The sequence below is a fragment of the Branchiostoma lanceolatum genome, chromosome 10 (assembly GCF_035083965.1).
Source record: "Branchiostoma lanceolatum isolate klBraLanc5 chromosome 10, klBraLanc5.hap2, whole genome shotgun sequence".
NCBI classification, from domain to species: domain Eukaryota; kingdom Metazoa; phylum Chordata; class Leptocardii; order Amphioxiformes; family Branchiostomatidae; genus Branchiostoma; species Branchiostoma lanceolatum.
The window spans coordinates 2328415-2339101 of record NC_089731.1 but is presented as its reverse complement, the minus strand read 5'-3'; the positions used below and the strand labels follow the sequence as shown (position 1 = coordinate 2339101).

Sequence of the window (10687 nt, the reverse complement as noted above, 5' to 3'; positions counted from 1 at the left end):
ATAGCATCGGCGGATCCAGGATTTTGGGAACGGGGGGGCGCAACCTCAGTCGTGGCCGAAGGCCACGATGGCGCGCAGCGTTAGCTGCGCGGGGGGAGAGCACGAGAGGGGGTTCCACCCCCTCTCGTTGGGGGGGTCTGGGGGGCCTCCCCCGGAAACTTTTAAAAATCTAGATGCTCTCTGGTGCATTTTAGAACCATTTCTGAGCAAAATAAACCCCCGCGGGATAAAGATTTTTTTTACGTAGAATCTGCCAGAGGGGCGTCCGCCCGTCAAATGAGGCCAAATCTCACTTTGGACGGCCTGGACTCTGACACATGCACTGGCCGTCCGATCCATTTTTGACATTTCAAAAATCTAGAAATCTAAAAATCTAGGGTCTGGGGGGCCTCCCCCGGAAACTTTTAAAAATCTAGATGCTCTCTGGTGCATTTTAGAACCATTTCTGAGCACACATTTTGCCGTGAAGTCGGTAAAAAAATTGAGAAATGCGCATGGTCATTTTGTGTTTTCCACTGAAGCTGCGGACGTGGTGGTGCACGCTGGCACTTCTCGGTGTTGATGTGGACGCATTAAACATAACTACCTTCCTCGACCATGATTTGCCTGAGTGAGTCTCAAAATGCGACTGAATCCACAAGAAATTAAAAATGGAGGCTAATTACCGTCAACAGTAGTACAGGAATCTTACAGGAACAACAGCCTTGCTTTCATAAGAAGGAAGCCTACGGTGAACTTCCAGAGTTCTCTGTTACGCATTGTTAGCAGTCCATGACCGGGGCCGCGGCATACCTCAAAAACATCAAACTCACGCCGGGCCACTGTGCGGCACGCCCCCCGTAATCTATAAGAAAATTTTCGTGGCAAAAAAGTGCCGACGGCCCTTAGTACGTCCGCGGGGAATCACATATGGTGCTGTTCCCCTCATTGTCCCCTTTTGATAACAACAATACGAATTTTTGCGGTTTTACAAGCGGATTCTACAAGCGGTTATATCTTGACCTGGGACGAACTCGCGCCAAACATGAAAGTCACGAAATGCCTGAATGTTGATAGCATCGTAACGTAACAGAGCACAAAAGAAAACACATCGATACATAAAAAAATTAATATGTGTTCCAGAAATCAATACAAATCACTTAAATCTCACCCAATCGTCTTATAATCCTAGGATTTTATATTGGCAAGTATTATAACGCGTATCAACATGCAATGTGATCGTGATCTCCATCGTTTATGTTTGGATGCAGTGAGTACACCGAGTACAGCTGAGTACAGCCATCTTGTCCAAAGTTGTGTCGCGATTTTGCTCAATTTGACGCAAATACTAGCTCATATTTGGCAAGTAGCACGACTGCACGACGCATTCACAGGAAACGGGAATAGTACGTTCAGGGTGAAACCAAACGCTGAGAGCCGAAGCACGCGGCTTTTATGTAGCCTGAGACATAACTTTCTTAAGTCTCCATGGCTGTCGTGACTAGCGGTTACGATTTTGCCACCGGACTCAATTTTCTAGCATGAACCGGCATTGATGTCATGTGGACTCTTCTGACGGTAATTTACTTGCCCTGCTCATCTTTGACCCACAAATGGATCTATTTCATCGTAACTTAACTAGTTTCATACTTGTCCACGCTGGTTGTCAGTGGTAACGTTATATTTGTAAAAAAAACTACTGTCTGTGAATATTACTTGTAAGTTCATGTTTACTTACCTTTCCATGCTAGCAACGTTCATGGGGAATCGCCGGTGTTAGCGACATAAAATCGAACTCTTTGGTCGAGAACAAACGAGTGAACATAAAATTAAACCAATGGGAACATAACTGATGTGGTAGCAGGTTTTATCAAAGGTTTTACGGTTACTGTAATAGCATTTTCCATGTCCAATGTGAAACTTGGTCGACGTTACTTACGTACCTGAAAACACGAGTATAGAAGTAAAACAGAGTGTGATAAGTGTACAGCAACGTGTGTGACATCCTATTCTACTGATTTCCAGCGTTTTGAAAAGCAATTTTTTTGGGGAGTCGTATCTATTTCAAGCACCGCCATTGATGATAACATCAATGGCGGCGATACAAGATTTGCCTCTAAAAATGCGGGAAATTGCGTTTATGAATTAATGAACTTTATTGCTCGACACTAGTTGTTAAGCTGTATAGCAACAATGAAAAGCAAGCAATATGATAAAACTAGTATATTCTAAAAACTATGACAACCAGAATATATTTTTGATGGCTTGGAAATCCTAACAAAATTTCCCGGGAGAGGATGACCCCGCCCCGGACCTCGATTGCCAGCGCCGCTTTCTGGGCAGGCGGGAAGGTAAGTCTTGTATCGTTGCAGCGCATAAACCTAATCAATCTCTGAATTAGTCTAATAATATCTATACTGAAGTCAAGAGCTCTGTAGAATTAACAGAGTTGTCTTTTCATTTGAGCGGATTGATAATATAAGGTTGATCCTCAGCCCCTAACCTTGCCCTCAACAAAAGTTTTGGCCGGTCGGCTTGTGTATTTTTTTTTTTTTTGGACGGCGCGAACGGGGGGGCGCGCGCCGGGTGCGCCCCCCTCTGGATCCGCGCATGAATAGTAATGCACTGCCCCTAAATTTAAAGACCTTAGGGATTCAAACTTTCTTCTTATTTCTTATGACATGCATCTTATAAATACAGACAGTACAGACGTCAACAATTAACTTTAGAAAATGTGACAATGGCACCAATACTTACTTGTGACGATGTCACGATAAAAAAATAAAAAGACCAGTGGAAACCTTCAACAGGTAAACATCTTGTCTTGCCTGATCAAGGATCCTTTTTTTTAGATATTTTCTAAAAAATCTATCATGTGTTTCTGATGTGCCCATTCAAAATGAGATTTATTTACATTTCAAGTGCCATCTTCCTTAGACGAATTATTGAGTGACGCAAAACAGAACACAAAAAAGCATCTTGGCCCATCTGGATTCAAGATATTTCCAACAACGTGTTTCTTCAGTTAAAAAACCTACGTATATGGTGAAAATTTAAAATTTAAGTACATTTGAATGATTGTATTCACCGAAAAAGCAACAAACCTACATTTAGAAAAGATCATCACTCTGTCTTTGCTATCTTCAAAAAAGAGCTATTTTGAAATTTCTCATCAAAACAACCTATTCACTGAAAAAAAAACATATTTTCAAATAGAGTACAGTTTGATCCAGAAGAAAAGGTCACTAATACTTTTAAGAATTCCATCGAACCTGAATCATGCATATCTTTTCAATTAAAAGGATCTATCATATTTAGATTGTATGTACAAGGTATTTTGGAGGACCTTTACATGTGCTCCAACTCTCTAAAGAGTATCACTGATGATGCCAAACTTTTAAGCCTCATGATCACAGCAAATATGTGCGATTTTGCCGACTTGAATAGTCACGAATGATGGTCACAGTGTAATCAGCAACCACCACAAACCGGCCCTCCGCACATGAAGCAACTACCGCTTGGTTGGTATTTCTGGCGACGGTCCGAATGTACTCTCCGTAAGCAGTGAACATCTGCACGCGCTTCTTCCTTTGCCCGTCGGTGACGATCAGGTGTCCCAAACCGTCCGCACAGATATCTTGGGGCATCTGCAGGTAACCTGTTCCTTTAGGTCTGCGCTGAAATATGGAGAGGCGACGCCCGAACTTGTCGAACTTGTAGATGGAGTGACGCCAACTCTCTAGGACGTAGACGTTGCCTTCTCTGTCCACGGTGAGCGAAGATGGTTTATATATGTCCCCAAACATGCGCGCCAGAGTCCCATCTGGCCGAAACACCACCACTGCACAATTATCATCCTTGCCTTTACCTCTACACTGGACCCACATCACCATGATGTTGTCTGATAAAGTGTCCGCGACAATTGCGCTCGGGATAAAATTAATAGGATCCATGTTAAAGCTGGTCAAGAGACGGCCGTCTTTGCTGTACTTATGAGCGTGCGGTCTATCATCTTCAGGCTCTACGTGTCTCCGTGCCGGCCACGCCAGAACCCAGACACCGCCGCTGTGGGCAATGCAAAGTGCGAGCGGGTCCCAGTCGCCGGTGGAGAAATGGCGAAGAAACCCCCCCGTCATGTTAAAGACTTGGATCCGTCTGTTGCCGCGGTCAGCGATGAACATTTCGTTGCTAGGAGACACGGCTAACGGTTTCCCTTCCAGTTTCGCGCCAAACTTGCCCGGTTCTGTTCCCTCCCCACCGAACGTGATTCTGTTTTTTGACGTATCTGTAGAAACAAGAATGTCATAAAAATGGTCACTAGCTTGGGAATTGTAAAAAAAAAGACCTGTAGTGCTCACAAATTAATTGTATACTTTTGAAACTTGTCTCCAGTTTGTTGCAGTCAGAGACATTCAAATCTACTCAGTTTTAAAATCTCCTTTTCTTGAATCCGAATAATCATTTTTGTCGTCTTCCCCTCTTGTTCACAATCATGGAAAGTGTTTTTTAGTGCCTCTGGCTTACAAGTATATATTAGGACATGTATTTGTAAGATATTCCTACCTTCAGTGGTAGAGATGGCAGCTGTACATGTGGTGGTGCTAGCACGTTCTGTACCGGGGAGAGGAGTTGCCTTTCCAAAGCCGTCGGTAGGGTTGGCCTAAAAAGAGAAAAGACATGAAGAAAAGCAGTTTTATCTCCGTGAAAACTGATATAGTTTTGGGTGTGTCTGTGTGTGTGCCTGTCTGTCTCTCTGTCTTCTTGATGCATTACGATGATATTTGATATGTTGGCGGGTGTTGTGAAGCCAAAATTCAAGATCGATTTGGGCCCCCTGGTATGTGACCTTGGTACTGCAGCAGAACTTCCGTTTTTGTATCTTTTGACCTGGACGTGCATGGTCTTGTTCTGAGACTTGATCTCTTACTTACTGCTTTCAATCAAGGATAATTTACTAATTTGGGGATTTTTCACGACACATATCTCACTCTTAAATTCCTGCTGAATGTTACAAGATCTTCTGTGGTGCCCCCAACGCTTAATTAACGGATAGAAGAAGAAGAATGTTTACGTTCCAATTATCATCGTTCGAATAAAGACAGTAGGCCCGGCTCATTGATCCCAAACAATATCTGTGAAAAGGTCTGCAGTGCAAAGGTCTAAAGATCTAAGGATTAAGACCAAATATAGAGGAAAATGAGCTAGTGTAGATGCTAACCAAACATGCAGGACAAGCTGCATGACAGTCATTGGTTCTGCCGAAATGTCATGACGCCTAAAATATCAATACATAAAATACAATAAAACAATAAAACAATAAAACGCCAAAAAGCACATCTTGAATATTTTGGACGGACAATGTAAAGTTGAAACTCTAACAGTATCATAGTTGGAAAGTTAAAAGTGGTTTAAAAAGGCAGAAATTCGTGACACCTTACCGTTTGTATGCCCTGATTCGGGGCCCCAAAGACGCCGCCTGCAATGATCACACCTGACGTTACCAGAATAGTGGAGACCACGACAAGGTGCCAGCGGTACCGACGGACGACAGAACAACCTGTTGGAATGAATATAAATCATCGGACAGGCAGCGAAAAATTGATTCTCAACAGAATCAACATGTAGAGCTAATGGTGTTGTAACCAAACATGCAGCTGTTCTGCATTGTAGTGAGAAGATACAGAATGAATCGTGTTCGGGACTGCAGCAGCGACACCTAGCTGAAGTGTGAAGTAGAACCAGTTATTATTACCATGCGGAAGATTGCAGACATGAAAATGTGGGCAAGATACTAACTCTTGGTTGTTCGGAAGACACATTTTACCCAGTGATTCAAAGATGCTAGCAGTGAAATTGATAAACAAATAACATATCCAGTTTGTAGATTTTCAATGTCTCTCTCGAAACACATCCTGATTATAATGTTGATTGTGGACTGTATCCTCCTGCCTCATTGTAATTGTTTATCTAATCAAAATATTGTAACAAGTGTACAACAGACCCAGGTCACACAAAGAGTATACAAGAAAGGGTATGACTTGTTTTGTACATTACGTGTGAAGAGCACACGTAGGCAATTTAGAATGGACGATGACAATGGATTTTAGGCACAGGTACATGCATTTTGAAATACATGATAAGTGAAATATTTACCTGATATTGTAGCATACAACTCCTTCGATAATCTTTTTGAAAATGCAATTAAGTAAAGTTAATGAAAAAAAAGTGTCCTCACCGTCCGCTGCCTGTTGGTGAGGGTATTTTCCGTACATGGGATTATGACGAAGTCCGCGTTGTGAGTTAGGACGAAGTGTGTCCTTCGGGTTAGTATCACTCCCTACACCGTCCGCTGCTCGTTCGCGACCATCGGCATCGTACATCGCGTTCGATCGAAGTGTGTTCGGAGCGCGACGAAGGTTCGATATGCCAGCGCTGCCCCTGGCGCCCTCCGAAGGACCAGGGTGATTTTCGGATGACTGACCTCCCGGTGCCTCGGTCAAAGGACGGTCAGACGATTCTGTAGCGGTTTTTGTTTGTTCAGCGGTAACTTGTGGTTGGGGCACACCCGAAGAAGCCGCATTGCCGAGATATATGTCATTCTCAAACGAATATGTTACAGCGTATGGGTCCGAGTCATCATAGCTGTTCTCATCTGGAGCAGCACTTCTTGTGGTGACTGTACCAAGCTGGGATCCCTCGCTGGCAACATTAGGAACTTGGACTACATGTACAGGTTCTGTACTGTGTTCCATGTGCAAGGCACCAGGTATGGTCTTCCTTTCGAAGGTTCGCCCACCTGGGTTTCCATCGTTGGCTGAATATATCTGCGTGCTGTCTCGACGCGGATGATCGTCGTTTGCTGAATATGACGTCGGTCCGTTGTTTTTGTCCACATCCCCGCCGCCCATTGAATATAAACAATGGTTCTTATATAGTATCAGACTGCGCCCCGGCTGCAAATTCTCTGTACCTGTTTAATAAACATGTACAACAGCGACATCAAAGAACAGCAACTGTTTCAATGCCACCCACTTGTTTTCTTTTATTCATTTTACAATTTGATATAACGTTACGTGTTTGTTTTTTATCTTACATTTCTTAATGTCTAAGTAATTATTCGTACTCGATTCCGTCTTTAAGCCTTGTTGTTTCTTCCTGGTTTGTAAATAATTTGGATGATGTAATATGGTGACCTTGTCGTTAGGGTTGTTGGCGTAGAATCGAAAGGTTGACTGTTCTAAGGTTCTCAGTTCGAATCCCCAGCAGGTACAATGTTGTGCCCTTGGGAATGCCACTTTACACCTATTTCTTCACTCCAAATGAGTACCTAGCTTCGGTTAGGGACGTTAAGGGGAGGGGCCTTGACGGACGACAGCCACACATCGAGAACGTTTAAAATCTCTCCACATCGCATCGACAGGAGAAGGGGTCGTTCCCAATATGCGCGGGTAAAACCATTTCAGTTCTGAAAGCTGCCCTCTTTAAGTACAATATTATTTCGTGGGGGCCGAGAAATAATATGCAAATAAGTCAGATTTTGCGCGTTTTGCGTTTTCGTCGTTTATTAATGATGGAAATGTGACAATATTACGGGAATATGTTGGAAATAAGTCACAAATAAGTTACAAATGTGAATCTGAATGTAGATTTTTCAAATTCTGAATATTTGTTTTTGCCACCAAAGTCTACAATAGGTCCCTTTAAGGCGGTTTACCGGCTATGCGAACAAAATGCATGTTACCAACCATGTCTGCTTCATCCATCTGTATTTTAATAATAATGTATGTATTTTTGTATCCGTAATTCTTGAAATTGTTTCTTACCTTGCTCTAGGCTGGGGTTTTGGAATTCGTCCTTCCCTTCTACCTGGGCCAGTTGTTTGGCCAGGTCTTGGTCTTCCTTGAGGTCAGCGACGGCGATTGCGGTCTCGGTGGCAGCCGAAGCCGCAGCCTGTATCTGTGCAGTGGCCTTGCAGACCAGCGCGTACTGACCGACGGTGAGGCCCAACGCCTTTAGCATATCAGGGGTGACGCAGAGCAGAGCGTCCCTCTCGGCGAGATCGTTCTCGACGAGCGCCCTTCTTGTGGCTGGTGTTAGTTTGGATGCAGCCGCCCAACCTCTAAAGTTAAACTCAGACATCGTGGAGAATTTTCCGTGCAATCACACCCTGGCTACCGGAGAATTGGCCTCTGCTAGTGATTAAGATACAATGGGGTGTTGTGTAAAATCTGTGGCGAGAAAAACAACTTCTAGACTAATTAGGGGATTTAGTGCTGACGTGGTTGAGTAAGAAAGTTTGCATAATTGAACACCTTGTCTCATTCACATTTCCTAAGCACCGAAAAGCATCTCGGTCTCTTAGCTTAGTTGATGATTATGCAAGTTATGGGGTTTTGCTTTAAATTTTGTGGAACAGAGATCAAACCTCGAAAATAGTGTGTAGACTATCCCAAATAGGCTCCAATCGCAACACGTTTTCAGTAAGTTTAATAACTTTAGATGTAGCAAAAAAATCAAATCATCATTACAGTTAGTTCATATGACTGAAGCAACGTGTTTGACAATGCAAATATTTTTTTTTACTCAACACAGAAACTTTAAGCTGCGTACCACTGTTAATTTTACTTGACCTTTAGGGATTTCCTCTGTGCAATGAACTTATCTATTCATTTATTCCGATGCTAGCACGTTTGTGGAAGGATTGACACAACAGGTGACTATCACCTTTTTCAAGATGTCAACCCGCCCAGACTCTTTTCGATTACTGTGGTGGGTTCTTTGACGTGCTCGTGGTGTGGCTGTCCTCAAAACGAGGGACGTCATTCCTAACCGAAGATCATCAGCAAAATACGTTAGTATAATGGCTTGTCCCTCCAGATGGAGTACGACTTAAATTTGTTTAATTTCATGTATAGGGTGTACATAATACATGGATATAATGTAAATATTGTCCACGCACACACACACGCACACACACACACTCACGCACACACACACACACACACACAAACACACACACACACACAAACACACACACGCACACACGCACACACACACACACACGCACACACACACACAAACAAACACACACACACACACACACTCACACACTCAAACTGACAAGCCATGAACAATATTTCACTCCCTTTCGAAGAAATACCGATAACGCTCTGTCAACCATATGCTAATACTTCACCAGCTACAGTAAAGCGTTTCATCATCCCCTAGCGGAACATGTAGGAACCGCAAAAACCTGAAAAAAGGTCGAACCACGATTTCTTCCTGAGATATTATAGATAACACGCTCAGAGGGGACCCTACTAACAGCGATGATAACGGCACAGAAGGCAGTCGAATCGATCGGTATTCCTTGAAGCTTATTGGTTTTATGAATAGGCAAACTAAAACAATCGGCGGCTGTTTCAGTCAAAACACAAGCAGCAACACAGATCTGCAGAGCACACGAAGTTTAACACATTGATTGAAACCTTTTTAAAAGTACCAGACTGAGTTAGGAACCGTACTTGAACATTCATTGCAGTGACAATATATGATTACGTCATACAGATGTTGGCTGTGGCCGCTGCATATTTACAAACAGACCTAAAGAAACCTAGTCCATCACAACTTCAGTAAAAAGACGGCTCCCATTCCATCGCTAGTAGCGAAATAATCGACATATTCTAACTCAAGACACATCCGATGCCTTTCGAGAATCCTCCTGATCAATGTAGATATCTGTCTGAATACGAAAAAAAAACTATTGCGGTGACTGTTTTACGGTATACAAGGCCTTACAAATGCTGGGTGTGACCGCTGCATATTTATCAACAGATCTCCAAAATCACATCCACGGCGTCTTACAACCATTGAGAGCGAAATAATTGACATATTCCAACACATAATACTCCCGACGCCTTTAGAGAAAACCATCCTGATCAACAAAGATATATGCCCGACTCAAACAAACCATCGTCGACTTTTCTGCGGCTCGGTTCCACGCGGCTTTGTGCGGTACCATCGCCGTCAGGTCATCACTATGGTAATGTTCTATCGGTCAGGTCATCTCTATGGTAATAGCGGATAATTGCACCAGGAATGCCCAGTAGAATTTCAAATGTTGCGGCGGGGTGACGCCGGGGTCCCGGACGCAAATTGCTGCCGATGTTACGAATAGAACCAGTGTCGCTGGCTGCGGACCTTTCCGCCGCCCATGTTGATCTGGGACTGTACCGACGACATCCTCTGGTGTAATTGATATAATCTAATGAATGTGAACAGCCAAGACTTTGACTGTACATGTCCAGGGCAGTGAGGATCTTCGAAACAGGCAAGTCGACTTCCCCCATCGGCCCTACAGCCCCTCAGTAGAGTAATAGTTCCGGTTAGGCTGGTCTGATGAGATGCATGGTTTATGTTATCCGCCATGACGAAGGCCTTGTGTACTTAGGTGTTCGTATTGTTTGGTCTTACGACCTTATTCTCACCGGCAATGGTGGAACGGTATTAAGCTGTTTGGCAGGATGGGCATTCAGGACGTTCTACTAAAACATTATTTCAAATTTGTAATTTGGGTTTATAACTGTTATAATCTGAGTCCAGTTAAAACAGATGTACAGAGATGTTTTAATGGGATTTTATTTCGATGTCAGGCAAGATAGCGGGGCTATCATGATGTATATCGCTAAGAAACAACGCCACAATATGT

The 10687-nt window shown here is 43.3% G+C and overlaps 2 protein-coding genes across 2 annotated transcripts in view; one reads left to right on the top strand and one right to left on the bottom strand.

Annotated features, from left to right (window-relative positions):
- Positions 1-10687, top strand: part of LOC136444123 (U6 snRNA-associated Sm-like protein LSm4) — a 178407-nt gene that overhangs the window by 56162 nt on the left and 111558 nt on the right. The gene's annotated exons all lie outside the window — the stretch shown is intronic.
- On the bottom strand, positions 3390-8118 carry LOC136443832 (tripartite motif-containing protein 2-like). The gene is made up of 4 exons (XM_066441200.1): positions 7803-8118; positions 5418-5536; positions 4543-4639; positions 3390-4264 (listed from the first exon to the last, which is right to left on the bottom strand). Exons 1-4 carry the CDS (start codon positions 8116-8118, stop codon positions 3390-3392), a joined length of 1407 nt encoding a protein of 468 aa, XP_066297297.1.